This window comes from Aspergillus flavus, chromosome 2, assembly GCF_009017415.1.
Source record: "Aspergillus flavus chromosome 2, complete sequence".
NCBI classification, from domain to species: domain Eukaryota; kingdom Fungi; phylum Ascomycota; class Eurotiomycetes; order Eurotiales; family Aspergillaceae; genus Aspergillus; species Aspergillus flavus.
Genome location: NC_092409.1, coordinates 2,015,354 through 2,029,444, shown reverse-complemented (window position 1 = coordinate 2,029,444; position 14,091 = coordinate 2,015,354). Strand labels below are relative to the sequence as shown.

The window sequence follows — 14,091 nt, the reverse complement described above, 5'->3', positions numbered from 1 at the left end:
AGGAGGGTCTGTTGAACGAATCTCATAGAGGCCCATTATTTTGCGGGCGGAGTCATCAAGCTTGTCATGGTTAATTTTCAAGGATGCTAATGCGGTGTAAAATGGGAGCTCTATATCCGAGGCAAATGGTGTATACTGCATAGTGTCTGTTGCGCAAGTTGGCCTTGCTGTTTGCCCTGCTTTTGTGTACTAAGTAGTAGCCCTTAAAGGAGAAAGACGGTAATCATGCAGGACCAGGCAAAAGAGGTCCCGTGAAGACCGGAAAATATATGTAGAGAGCCCGTCTGGTACCTAATTGTTCATCTGACTACATGTCAAGGTGGCATGGGGATGGAGTAAGGTAGGTATTGATAGTAAGACATAGTATCATGGTGGGGCAGGACACACGGGCTAAACAAGGACACGTGCACTGCACATTACAAAGATTATATACTCCGTATAAGTACCGGTACACTAGTACTAGATGACCTCATATACGGCGGCGGACAATGTAAAATATTACCTACACTAATACTACTAATATAGCGCTACATACTATATAAGTGCGTGGCTTAATGTAAACGCTTAGATTTCGGTAAGAAATCGCTATTATCCGGGACGTCGATTTAGTCCGCCGTACTCACATGTCCTGTATGTACCTTGGGAACAAACGATCACATGCGGAAACTAATTTTTTCTACAAGGAACTGAATTGAAGGAAGAGGAAGAGAACGGCCCAGAAAAAGAGAGGAGAAAAGAAAATATCAGTAGAAGGTGCCGCCCTTTCCACCAACACATAGTGGGAGCAGTTACTAGTGAGTGTGCTGTATCATAGTATAGTAGAGAGCTGACGAATTCGTCAACACGGGGAAACACAGCAAATTACTCCAATTTCATTATACATATCTCTTTAAGTATCTAATATTTAGGTCTTTCTATCACAAGTCCAGAAGGTTGTTTACCGATCGGGTGACCATACCTCTGTTCCGTTTCCTTCTGCTTCCGTGCTTTCTTCGGCCAAAATCAGTACTGCGTTTTCCGCTGTCTTAGCGAGATCGCTATTTTCATCAATTTCTCCAGCCTAACGGTTCAATGAACAGCGCTGTGGTATAACTATTTTGGATCCACACCAATATATACAATGCATCAACCCGGCTGGGTGTTTATGTGTAACTAGAGAAACCATATAATTTACCTAGCGATGTACGGAGTATCTGAGCCAAAATATCCTAGTTACCTGTTTCCTGCGCCAGCTCCACTCCAACCCCAGGTTGTTTTTAGTCTCCTAATCCAATATATCTTAGCCTCTACGGAGTACCGCCATCTTAAATTTTCCGACCTACTACATACGCTGGTTACATTTGTACCTCGTGTGCTGACCATATATTGCCTTTTACCCCTTCATATTTCTCTTGGCCTGGTCGAAACTGAAGTGAGAGAAAAAAAAAAAAAAAAAAAAAAAAAGAGGAAAGGGAAGAGGGAAAGTCAATAAATAAAAATGTTGATTGGGTTGTGTGGAGGTTAGCAGATGTTTTACTGACTTGTCTCAAATGTCCCCCGCGGTCTTATCATTGACTAATGGCGTACTTAAAGGGATATGCTCTGGTAAACATGCCATTGCAGAGTACCTTATCCAGCATCAAGGGTTCCAGCTACTCGAACTTAAAAGTAGAAGTTTCCCTCAAATAGCTGATGAGCCCGAGGATGATCGATGGCTACATGCGTCGGAGTTCACGGGTAAAGAGAGAAGTCAGCCATCGCAGCTATCTTTTGGAAGTGCCGAATCCCTTCTAGATTTTGCAACGAAAAACTGGCAAGGCCTCTGGGTAACAACAGATATTTGGGAGAGTGTTACTTTAGATCGCTTTCTTCAACGCCCGTTTTTCCTCCTAGTGAGCGTTGACGCTCCAGTCAGTCTTCGGTGGCAGCGATTTAGGGAGAGGTCAGACTCTAACTACATCCTGTGTTGCAAGTATACGATTGCGAGAGTGAAAGATTACTAACGTCTTCCAGGTGTCGGAGGAGGCAGCTTGAGGCCCCGCCTCTCGAGAAGTTTGTGCTCTGGAGTGATCGACATCTGTACGATAAGAATATCGGGCGTGTCTATTTGACCGACCGAGCACAGGTTCGATTATTCAACTCATCCACTTCATTGGAGGAACTGCATGCCGCTCTCATGGAACTTAAACTGGCTGACGAGGAGCGCTTACGACCAAACTGGGATCAGTACTTCATGCAATTGGCATCTCTTGCCGCACAGCGGAGTAATTGTATGAAGAGAAGGGTGGGCTGCGTGCTTGTTCGGGAATGCCGTGTCATTAGTACTGGATACAACGGAACTCCACGGCATCTCAGGAACTGCAACGAGGCTGGCTGTATGGACTTAGCCCCTGTTCCCGATTCCTATAATCCCTAGTTTTTAGTTCCGTTCTCTCTGTTTTTCTTCTCTTTTCCATGTATATTTGAATGTGTTAGTACATGAACTTACGTTTTCACAGGTCCAAGATGCAACCGAGGTGAAGGTGGAGGCGTCGGTTTGTCCACGTGTCTTTGCCTACATGCAGAAGAGAACGCGCTATTAGAAGCCGGGAGGGAGCGCATACGGGAAGGTACAATACTTTATTGTGACACGTGAGATACCCTTGGTTCATGTAGTTGGTAATATGGGTTGAACTATACTGAGAACAGCAAAGGTGTCCTTGCTTGACGTGCACAGTCAAAATTGCACAGGTTGGCATTTCTGAAGTCGTATACTCACAGGGATATAATATGGATCAAGATGTCTGTCCATACTCCTTTTATCCTCTGTTAGTTTTAACTAACATGACTCAGAGCGCTGCCATTCTAAAGTCCGCTGGTGTTCGCCTTCGCCAGTTCTCTCCCGTAAGTCCCTACTCTATCGGTTTATGATACATCGCTGACGAGAGAATAGCCTCGAAACGGACTTATCTATCTCGAAGGATCAACTAAAAATAAGCAATAGTTGTTCTGCATAACAGGCAAGCCCTGGAAGGCACAATAGACTGTGTGTGGAGAGTCTTAAGTAAGTTTCAGGGATGGCAAAGGCTACCAGATGCGTACAGTATATATAATCTATACATTCAATTATGATCCATCCACCTGCCGTGATCTTGAGTAAAACGGAGTGTCTATCAAGTGGTGCCCAGTAATGGTAGGCTTTATAATCAATACTATACCTCTAGATTATATTAGTGTTTGATGTAGCTAGCAACCGCATCTACAGTAGCCAGAGTAGCCTTGACTGGGCCCTTCGGGAAAATATATCTTTACTTCATACTAAAAGGAACGTTGGAAGCTTAGCGGCTCTCAGGTTGAGCAGGAAAAACCTCTAACTGGGACACCCAGCAGATAGTGTTTAGACACAAATGCTCAACTACTCTTCTAAAGTTGCGTCTGAACCTGCTAACTTAGAGACATAGCTACCAAAAACGGCTACCATCATCAAGCCTGAACAAACAGGTACAATCGAATTCCCACTGGGAAATACATCTTTCAATCATACCATGCATGTACAGATAAGCTGATGGTACCGCCGGTTATCATAGTGAGTTCTTGTGTACTTGAGCGGCCATCAACTAAATATGAGCTTGTGCATACCTCAGCATGGTTTATAGAAGCCTACCGTGGGCAATATGGCACAGTCTTCTAATATTCGTTTGCTGGCCTACCAGATATAGCGTTGTATTCCAGAGTCCGAAAGAATTGTACCTTTCATATTTATCGGTATGATTTTGGCTTGTATCATGTCCGTGGCAAGATATAGTGACACAGAGAAGGTGATATTGCGGTGATGATATTCTACTGACCACAATGAGCCCCCAATGACAGATTGCCCACGACTGTACCGGTCGACACAAAAACTACTTATATGAGATTCGTAGATGAGCCAGATATCAGCTACCTAGGCTGTGATGACTTAATAGAAAGGAACACATGTCTATATTTAGTGCAGCTAGACCACTAGTACTCAATAAGCAAATCGTGTACTCAGGTGTTAAGGGGATAAGCGCAAATCATAACCTTGAATTTCATGAAACGTCAAGAAGCAGCTTCTTCTAGGCCTCACGTATAATATTAAGGTTTAACTCAGCCCATTACACCTACTGTGTAAAGGCGGTGATTCTTTTTAAGTAAGTATACCCGATTAGACCGCCGGCGCCGGGGGAAAAGCAAAAAAAACTAAAAGTATTGTAGATTATGAGTCAGCTAGCTCTTGGTGGGGTATTGAAGACAGGATCCCATTCTTTCAAAGCTCCAATTCAACCCCCCAGTAAAATCTTGTCTACCCTAAAAAGATACTGGAAAGATAATAGAACAAATCAAGGAGCGTAGATTTTCTATTGCACCTCACAATTGGATCTTTATCCTTGACATAGCGAGCCCCTCGAATAGTGGAATTGACTCAACCCCGCCGCCATGCCCACCGTCCATCTGCTCGACTATGTTGCCGGGAATGTTCGTTCGTTGGTGAATGCAATTAACAAAGTTGGGTATGATGTTGAATGGGTTAAAAATCCCGAAGATCTGAAGAATGCGGATGTGAGTATATCTCTTTCATCAGCCAAGATAAATTTTCCTTGTTTATACCTGCAGTGCATTAATCGTATCGCAGAAACTTATACTGCCCGGAGTTGGCCATTTCGGCCATTGTCTCTCTCAGCTTTCAGAGGGCGGGTATCTAGAACCGATAAAGAAGCACATAGATTCTGGGAAACCTTTCATGGGGATCTGTGTCGGTCTACAAGCACTGTTTGAAGGGTCCGAGGAGGACCCTGATGTCCCCGGGTTGGGGCTGATACAAAAGCGAATGAGCAAATTCGATGACAGTGCGAAGAGTGTACCCCACATAGGTTGGAATTCTGCCATGAACACCAGTGTTGGTCCTTTAGGAGCTCAAAGTTTCTGTGGATTGAGCCCAGACAGCAAATATTACTATGTTCACTCTTATGCAGCATTTTACACACCTGGTGTACTGGAGAAAGATGGTTGGTCTGTTGCTACAGCCACATATGGCGAGGAGGAATTCATAGGTGCGATAGCAAAGGGAAATATTTTCGCCACGCAGTTCCATCCAGAGAAGAGCGGGCAGGCTGGCTTGCGGACTATCCGTGCCTTCTTGGATGGTGACCAGATGCAATCACCTACGCCAGACACATCGGTCTCGCGTGAGAAGAAGTATGGTTTGACTCGCAGAGTTATTGCTTGTCTCGATGTCCGCACGAACGACTCCGGTGACCTCGTCGTCACGAAAGGCGATCAATATGATGTACGCGAGAAGGATGGCGTGAATTCTGGAGGCCAGGTAAGGAATCTGGGAAAGCCAGTCGACATGGCTAAAAAATATTACGAGCAAGGGGCAGACGAAGTGACATTTCTGAACATAACCTCATTCAGAAACTGTCCAGTGGCAGACACACCTATGCTGGAAATATTGAGAAGGGCATCCGAAACTGTGTTCGTACCTCTCACGATTGGGGGTGGAATCAAGGACACCATTGATCCAGATGGCACCTGCATCTCGGCCCTTGACGTCGCCACCATGTATTTCAAATCTGGGGCGGATAAAGTCAGCATTGGCTCCGATGCTGTTATTGCAGCTGAGCAATATTACGAAGCCGGCGAAAAATTGTCTGGGAAAACCGCCATAGAGACAATATCAAGGGCATATGGAAACCAAGCTGTGGTTGTGAGCGTCGATCCTAAACGCGTATACGTCAACGGTCCTGAAGACACTAAGCATCATACCATCAGGACACAGTATCCGAATAGCTCAGGGCAAAGCTTTTGTTGGTACCAGTGCACCATCAAAGGTGGTAGAGAGGCCCGGGACCTGGATGTTTGGCAGTTAGCAAAAGCTGTTGAGGCCATGGGTGCTGGGGAACTACTTTTGAATTGCATTGATAAAGATGGAAGCAATAGCGGTTTCGATCTAGAATTAATCAACGACGTCAAAACGGCTATCAAAATACCAGTCATTGCTTCCAGTGGGGCCGGAAATCCTGGGCATTTTGCGGAAGTTTTCGAGCGTACTACTACAGATGCAGCACTGGGCGCCGGCATGGTATGTTAATCTCATGTATTGCCCGTGTCTTTCGCAGCAGCAGCTAATGAAGTCAACAGTTCCACCGTGGTGAATATACTGTTAGCGATGTCAAAGACTATTTAAGTGGCCAAGGGTTTCTGGTTCGCAAACCTGAAACTGACATCTAACCCTTTTGGTGGTATGTAAATACTAGAGTCATTTAAGTTAAAAGGGTGTAAATTAGCTATCTAGAATCCCACAAGACGGTCCTTGCGCAATTTAGGGCCTAGTACTCTGTACATAGTACTACTGCATTATGAATGAAGGTTCAAGGTTGTATTCGCCGAGGTACGAAAGTATACTCCGTAAGGCGGTCAGACTAGTTTGGCCTCTAGACCACGTGATTTAATGATACTTTGGTTGCCACCACTTCCGAGTGCGCTTTGATCCTACCCATCAAACTCATACCTAGCACGTCTTTCGTTTCTCTTACGCCTTCTCTGAACAACACAGTTACTGCCTGTTAGCTCCTGGGGTTTCTTCTTCCTCGTTTTCTCCTCTTCTCAGCTCACTCTACAAATATACTATCATATCTTTATACTCTCGATCCTGTACTGAGTCGTAATCTTCGGATAAGTCAGGTATCTTGTCGCGCGACACTGCTGGTGCCTGTTGCCAAAAGTCTTTCGCTGCTCAACCTGCCCATGCTTCATTTGCTTCTGGTATTACCCAAATATCAACTGCTCACCCTTGCTTCCTGTGCATGAATTCTGCCTTGCAATAAGACACCCAAGCCCCTGTTTCGTGCTGCAATTCAAGGCTGCACGTTACAGGCTAGAGGAGACTAAGAAGCTCTAATTCATCTATTGAACGGAGAATTCTTTCATGAAAAAAGAAGCAAAAAGAAAAGAAACCATTAGGACAAAGAAACATTCTTGTGGCTCACCTTTATTTACCACAGTACTGCAAACTGTTTCACTTTGTATTCGTTCAGACTTGGTCTTGTGTGTATGCAGTTTGAACACTTACCATCCAGCATTCAGCAAAAGTCTTTAAATTTATGAGTTCGAGCAATATCGTCAATAGATATTGGGCTTGCGATCTCCAGGGTCTTATAACAAAGAGGATTCACGAATCAAAATCTGTCGTTGGCTGTTTGCCACACATTTCCCAAGTGCTGTTCCTTTTGCATTATTTTCTTTTCCTGTTGTGTATCCTTTCGCAAAAGATACCCCTTTAATCTTGATTTAATTACATTCGCAAACACTCTCGTTGGACGTGCAATTGAATACAATGTCATCCTCTGTTCACTTCAAGTTCAAATCTCAAAAAGAACCCTCAAGGGTGACTTTTGATGGCACCGGTATCTCTGTCTTTGAATTGAAACGCGAAATTATCAATCAGAGTAGACTGGGTGACGGAACCGATTTCGAGCTGTCCATCTACAATGAAGACACTGGAGAAGGTAAGTTGAACGAACCGATTATTCTTGAATTCATCACACCTCTCCTTGCACGTTGGCAATCAGAAGGATAAATGCTAGGAATAGGAAATTGGGGGGGGGGGGGGGGGGGGGGGGGGAAGCGGAGACGATGAAGGAGCGGGAGAGGAGGAGATCGAACAATAGAAGAGGGAAAAAAGGAGTAGGAAGATGAGCTGCTAACAGATATTCGTGACCTAGAGTACGATGACGATACCACAATCATACCTCGTTCGACATCCGTTATAGCCCGGAGGCTACCTGCATCGCGACCTGGCAAAGGCGGTGCTACTCGTTACGTATCCGGGAAAATGCCTATAAATGCGCGCAATGCTCCTCGTAATGACCAAGTTTCGTCGAGCCGAACAGTATCCAACTCTACCAATACAGTTAGCAACGGTGTCCTAGAACTTAACAATGCTCAGACCGAAGAGGAGAAAATAAATGCGCTTTTCAACTTGCAGGCCAATCAATGGAAAGAACAGCAGCAAGAGATGGCTAAGTGAGCATACTTCGTCCAAACACATAGTTACTTAATCTAATAAATGTCCATAGTGCTACACCCGTTCCGTTTGGTCGCGGGAGAGGAAAGCCAATAAATGTCCCCGACCATCCTCCGCCTCCCGGATATCTTTGCTATCGTTGCCGTGAAAAAGGTTTGTTCGGCACGCATTCCCTGATTGATGTCGAAGTCGATGGTTGCAGTTTGGCTAAAGCTCATGATTAGGTCATTGGATTCAAGCATGCCCAACCAACAATGATCCCAAGTTCGATGGCAAGTACCGAGTGAAACGTTCAACTGGTATACCTCGTTCTCTGCAAACCAAAGTTGAAAAGCCGGAATCGCTCACGATAGATGGCTCCAATGAAGATTTGAAGAATACAGGCGTTATGGTTAATGCTGATGGTGATTTTGTCATTGCTAAACCAGACAAGGCGGCTTGGGAATTGTACCAAGAAAAAGCTAAGGCTTCAGCCGCTGCCGCCGCGGAAGCTGCAGCTGCAGAATATAGCAAGGAGTTGCAAGCACGTGGGCTAGAGTGCCCAATTGATAAACGGATGTTCTTAGAACCCGCAAAAACCCCGTGCTGCCAAAGAACTTACTGCAATGACTGTATTACAAATGCATTAATCGAGAGTGATTTCGTCTGTCCTGGATGTGGAACAGAAGGTGTCCTACTGGATAATCTGTCTGCAGACGATGACGCTGTCACAAAGATTAAGGCTTATGAGGCTGAGAAGATGGATTTGAAAAAAGAAAAAGAGAAACAATCGGCAGCCCAAGAGAATCAGTCAAACAACAAACCATATGCCTCAACCGACGATTCAAGTGGAAAAGCTGAGTTGTCGTCACCAGCCTCAACTGGGGAAAATTTGTCGAAACATTCTAAGAAAAGGCCTGCGGAGGATGGGCCTTTTAGCGAATCCACCGAAGAGTCAAACCCAACTTCCACACAGAAGAAGCAGAAAGCCGAAGATAACCCTAAGTCTACCGAAACATCGTCTTCACAAGTCAGTGATCCTTCTACTGGATTTCAGTCTCTCCCTTTCGGCCAACAAATGCCTTTTGCTGGATTCAATTTCATGCAGGCCCAAGGCATTCCTTCAATGGCTTTCCCTGATGCTGGATTCGCGGGAGAAGGGATGGGGTTTATGAACTCGACTGGCTTAGCTTCATCTAATGCTTTCACTAATAATATCGCCCAAACTTGGAACCACATGGGCGGTATGAATTTCAATCCGCTGTCAAATGGTTTATATGGTGACGGCACAAACGGTGCGGTTAATTCTGGGTACGGCGCTACGAATATGTTCAATGGGGTGGGTGACTCTCCAGTGAATATGTTTCCCATATCTCATATGGCTGGAAGTATGCAACAGAGCTTAGGTTTTCCACAGGGACCAAGTATGGGCCATTTCTCAAACCAACAGCGGACTACATTTAGCACTCCGTATGCCCGCGAAGAAGATACGGCGTATTTCCGCCAGCCAGTTAATCCACAACGACATCAAGCAAGATATAGGAGGATACGGCCTAGTGATTATCGAGAGCTTTAAACGCTTTACGGAGATTCACACTCTGTTTCATGTCTTTTACTTTTGGGTCCATGTCAGCTTGGGAGTTACGGGACATCTTCTATTGTGCATAGGAGTTATTCTTTTCTTTTCACATGGTGTATCTTTCTTGTTTGTATATACTACACATGTGATGTATACACTCACCATAGGCTTTGCCTTGCTCACGTATTACACGAATTGGGGTGGATTGGAGCGGCGTCTTGTGAAGGTCGTGCTGACTGTGAGGTTACTCTAGATTGATTCTAGACATGATATCTACCGAGTAACGCTGAGAATAATCTAACTCTGCTTTCCTTCCTCAGCACAACTTTCATCTTAGTCATTAACACGTGACGTCGAATGAACGACCAAGTCAGATGACAAATAATAATGAACGACTACTTCGTACAGCCCAAAGAACCCCTTCTTCCATTGTCTCCTGCATCGGCCAACAGACTACAGATAATCTATTCACCAGTAACCTAATCTTTTGCTATTTTATCTTGGCTATACCTGGACCATAGTTGCTTTTTATTGCCAATCGGCCCTTTCTAGTTGGTCTCCGTCAAACCTGGCTACCAGTGTCTGACCAAAACAGACATCCCAGCCTCTATACGACGTTATATATATATATATATATATATAATAACCCTTTCTCTAGGGCGACTACCACAACCATGGCTAAGTACACGAATATCAACAGTAATACCTACAATCAGTTACAGCGATTTCCCGATAAAGCTCTCCAAACTTCTGCACTTGCGAGCTGCTATAGTGTCAACACGTCAGCATCGAGAGTTAATGGTTTCCATTACTACACTACGACTGGGGCCGGTAAGTATACATAACTCGGGTTTTATTAATTTGTACTGATGCCATATGGTACATTCCACAGGAGCCCAGTGGTATCCCTGAGGTCCCCTCAGGGTCGAAAACCTTGTCTCCAAGTCCCCCCTCCGATCTCTCTACCCATTCAGGAATGGAGAGCAGTCTTTCGGGTAATATTATACCCGAATACAAAGGGGAGGCAGCGCATACTATCCCGGAAGAGTGTGAGAGGCTCTTCTGCGACACATTGTCTGTGATTTTCCTTGGTGAGGGGATTCTCTCTGGACAAGAGTCGCTTGGGGCAGGTGCGTATCAAGTTCAACCGAATAATTCAGGTTACGAGCATAGCCGAATTCAAGAGTGGGTTGAGGTGTTGGACTATACAAGTGATTGTATATACCGAGGATTTGTGACCAGTTCAGATGACGAGCGTGTCCTATTCATATTCTTTAGTGAATGTGCACTGGGCCAAGGTCTCAAGACTGGGTAAGTTTTAATTTCGGGTTTACGGGTAGATCATAAAGAACACAACGGAGACTCACGGCTCGTTTGACAGATTAATTGCCCTTTTTGAGTTAGCAAGTCTCTCTGAATTTGGGTGCTCTCAGATTGTTGCATGCATTCCGCGTTCGCAAGGTGCAGCAGAGCTTGAAGTTGTGAGGAATTTGGGATGGTGCGGATTTAACTTGACAACGCTGCAACCGTGGAGCGCTGGAAATTGTGTCGAACTGTCGCTTAGTGCTAAGTGGCTTTTTTTGCGTGCTGAGGTTTAGCAGTGCGACGGTCAATTTATAGCAAGTTGAAACATTACATTGTATGTCGTCAGATTAGTGGTTAACGGTGGAAGGCTTGCCTTCCGCGCTCATAGTGGATTTAACACAATGTACGGGGCTACATCGTTACTCTACTTAGTACAGGCAGTGGGGCACAATATAATGGATTTAAATACTATTGGTGATCTCTATGACAGTATACTCGGTAGTGAGCGGAAGTTACTCCCCTCAAGGGCGGTATGGTATGACCTCAGTATGACATTACAACTAACACTGACTTCCTGCTCGAAGCGCAACGAGTCGATTCCTTGATTCAGTAGATCTCAGCTACACCCTCCTATCGGTAAAATAAAGCTACAATATCAAACACCAGCATTAGACTAGCACTCTTTATGTTCCCCAAGTTCCTTCTCCCACCAACCGTGTTCCGTTCTCGACAACGCAATGTGGGGTGCTCGTCCTCTACCGGACCCTCTACCATACCCTCGCCCATGGATGAGAGCTGCCAGAAATACCTGGGTGGCCAAGTATCATATATTCAATGCTCTCGTTGCGCAACGGACCTATGTTTGACTTCTCAGATCATCAGCAAAGGGTTCACTGGTCGCCATGGCCGCGCGTATCTCGTGTCGGCGGAACCTATCGCCTGTGCCATCAGTACAACGTGCTCACCGACAGAAACGCTCCCAAATACCATAATGCAGAAACCCGTATCGCGTCAACTGGTCACAGGTGCCCATACAGTTGGTGATATCAGTTGTGCCTTCTGCGGGAATATTCTTGGGTGGAAATATGTTGCCGCTGAAGAAGAAGCGCAACGTTACAAGGTTGGCAAATTCATTTTGGAAACTAAACGGACTATGACGTCCTCCTTATGGGAGTCGGCTTCATATGTCGAGCCTTTTGCATCTTCTAAGCCAATGACTTCTGCCAAACTTGAGATCGATACACCGGGCGATCTTGTGGAGTTTGATAGTCACGACGAAGATGAATGCGAAGATCTGTTTGCCGGTGTTTGGAGCCCTGGTCTGGCTATACGGCGGCGAAGCCGCAAATTGGATCGTCATACCTCGATTTTTGGCCTTACGCCCTGAAGCACTTTTACTCTCACTCACACACACTCTCTCTCTCAGCAATCGCGGCATCTTGATGCCCTGCTACTCATGTTGCTTTTTATGACTGAATCTGCGCGGGCGACCCCGCAAAGAGTTTTCTAATGGTAATGTTTAAGCTATAACGATTTCAAGTGCATTTCCAAGGTTCCCATAAGTCTGAAAATTTGTTGGAATGGGTATCATCTTTTTTGCCTGAAGTAATTCCGTAGTCTCTGCAAATTTTTGTGGTAGAGAGCTAACTCGTTATTTCTCAGCGCCCACAGAAGCAATAAGAAAGACAGTTAGTAAGGCAATAATCAATATATGAATGCTTAGGAAGGGGAACCATTTCTGTTGCCGACTCGTGTTCTTTTCACATCTCTTTCCTGGTCACTTTCCTGAGCTGAGCGCTTCTGTGTGGATACCAGTTGTTGGTTACCACCTGATCTCCGTTTAACAAACGCAGAGAGATCATTAGCTCCCTTCGTAGCTTTGTCCAACTGTACCATCTGCTCCGAAGGAGGTTGCCCCATTATCTGACCCAAGATACCTTTCAACATAGCTTCATTCTGCTCCTCCTTATCTTCGAGTGATACCGGGGGACGCTTCAAGTCAACAAGCTGTAGGCCAGTGAGATATCCGTGGTTTCAGGATGAGAATCGAGGTTCGGATGGTTGAGAGGAACTTACCCTTTGCTCCATGTCTGCTATGATATCCTTCACATTGGCTATTTTTCTCTTCATGGCGGTTGCTTTGTCTTCCTCCATGGCACTATTATTATCCAATATCTTCTGTTCCTGAGCCATTCTCACTTGGCAGCTTTCAATCGCTTTTTCCATTTGGCTCGCCGCTTCCTTTCTCATTTGCTCATTGATCGTCCTATCGCTCTTGCCACCAGCAGAATTGTCATCTTCCTTGTTGACAGAAGCGAATTCCAGAGCAAGCGAAAGCTTATAGTGACATTCGGCGATCGATGGATCCTCCATTGGAAACAGAGATTGTCTCAAATCAAGTGCCGTTCTGAGATCAGTCACTGCGTCCGTAAAACGTTCAGCTTCTAGCGAAATCTCAGCCTGGAGATCATATGTATCTGCAAGGCGCTCCTTAATTTGTTTGATATGAGGAGGCAGATCTGCGGCTTTGCCTTTTCCACGTTGTTCTTCTCCTGTTGCGTTTAATTTTTTGAGGTAGAGTATGCGCGCGAGGTCAAGGACTTCAAAAGCATTGGCGAAGTCATCTTCATCTTCTTCGGCACCTTCGTCACCATCGCTTTGATCCTCGTCGGAATCAGAGGCGTCAAAATTCTCATCTCCTGTGAACTGAAAATATGGCTTGTCCTCGACCTTCTGGGATTGTGCCTTTCCAGGAAGCACCTCCTTCTGAGCTAGTCCATTGAAAATTGCATCCTGAACAAGGTTATCGCCTCCAGATGCTGTCCCAGACGAGAAAGTTTTCACAGTGAACGGATCATGTACCTGTGTCTGACTCTCTCCGGCTACTTTGGAACCAAGAACATCACTCTTGCTCACAGCAACATTGTAGAGAGATTTTCCATAGGAATATAATAGGTCGGCATTGTCAAGCGACAACTCCCCATTCAACTTAGCCTGGAGCTCTGTGGCCTCAGAATAAAGCTCAGCAGCAGCGTTGAAATCTTTGACAGCATCCTTGGCGGCAGCTCGCTCAGTTAGGTTTGCTAAGTACGCCCTCATACATTCGTTATCACTTTGAAGCGGTGCATCGCTCATTTCCGCATGGTCATACTCTGCCATTGCCGCGGTCTGTTGTCACAAGTATCTCGTTCCCAAGAATGACGGGGTAAAGTGAATAGGGCGC

General features: G+C 45.3%; 6 protein-coding genes across 6 annotated transcripts; 5 read left to right on the top strand and 1 right to left on the bottom strand.

Moving 5' to 3' along the window:
• The first annotated feature begins 914 nt into the window (after positions 1 to 914).
• Positions 915 to 3,809, top strand: F9C07_1211802 (deoxycytidylate deaminase). Its single transcript, XM_071507773.1, has 6 exons — positions 915 to 1,921; positions 1,993 to 2,354; positions 2,478 to 2,610; positions 2,673 to 2,760; positions 2,812 to 2,862; positions 2,912 to 3,809. Exons 1-6 carry the CDS (start codon positions 1,530 to 1,532, stop codon positions 2,960 to 2,962), a joined length of 1,077 nt encoding a protein of 358 aa, XP_071363685.1. The 5' UTR covers positions 915 to 1,529; the 3' UTR covers positions 2,963 to 3,809.
• A 707-nt stretch (positions 3,810 to 4,516) lies between these two features.
• F9C07_2127451 (glutamine amidotransferase/cyclase) lies at positions 4,517 to 6,450 on the top strand. The gene is made up of 3 exons (XM_071509092.1): positions 4,517 to 4,539; positions 4,594 to 6,061; positions 6,121 to 6,450. Exons 1-3 carry the CDS (start codon positions 4,532 to 4,534, stop codon positions 6,208 to 6,210), a joined length of 1,566 nt encoding a protein of 521 aa, XP_071363684.1. The 5' UTR covers positions 4,517 to 4,531; the 3' UTR covers positions 6,211 to 6,450.
• On the top strand, positions 6,451 to 9,973 carry F9C07_2127449 (DWNN domain-containing protein). Its single transcript, XM_041289495.2, has 4 exons — positions 6,451 to 7,487; positions 7,704 to 8,004; positions 8,058 to 8,158; positions 8,230 to 9,973. The coding sequence occupies exons 1-4, from the start codon at positions 7,316 to 7,318 to the stop codon at positions 9,558 to 9,560; spliced, it is 1,905 nt and encodes a 634-aa protein (XP_041142507.1). The 5' UTR covers positions 6,451 to 7,315; the 3' UTR covers positions 9,561 to 9,973.
• Positions 9,974 to 10,361: 388 nt separating this feature from the next.
• On the top strand, positions 10,362 to 11,161 carry F9C07_10095 (ornithine decarboxylase antizyme; the record flags this gene model as incomplete). Its single annotated transcript, XM_071507340.1, has 3 exons — positions 10,362 to 10,394; positions 10,456 to 10,874; positions 10,945 to 11,161. 3 exons carry the CDS (start codon positions 10,362 to 10,364, stop codon positions 11,159 to 11,161), a joined length of 669 nt encoding a protein of 222 aa, XP_071363683.1.
• A 392-nt stretch (positions 11,162 to 11,553) lies between these two features.
• On the top strand, positions 11,554 to 12,255 carry F9C07_10094 (yippee family protein; the record flags this gene model as incomplete). Its single annotated transcript, XM_071507339.1, has 1 exon — positions 11,554 to 12,255. The coding sequence occupies one exon, from the start codon at positions 11,554 to 11,556 to the stop codon at positions 12,253 to 12,255; it is 702 nt and encodes a 233-aa protein (XP_071363682.1).
• A 332-nt stretch (positions 12,256 to 12,587) lies between these two features.
• Positions 12,588 to 14,027, bottom strand: F9C07_10093 (cell cycle-regulated histone H1-binding protein; the record flags this gene model as incomplete). Its single annotated transcript, XM_041284642.1, has 2 exons — positions 12,588 to 12,875; positions 12,945 to 14,027. The coding sequence occupies 2 exons, from the start codon at positions 14,025 to 14,027 to the stop codon at positions 12,588 to 12,590; spliced, it is 1,371 nt and encodes a 456-aa protein (XP_041142505.1).
• Between the last annotated feature and the right edge of the window lie 64 nt (positions 14,028 to 14,091).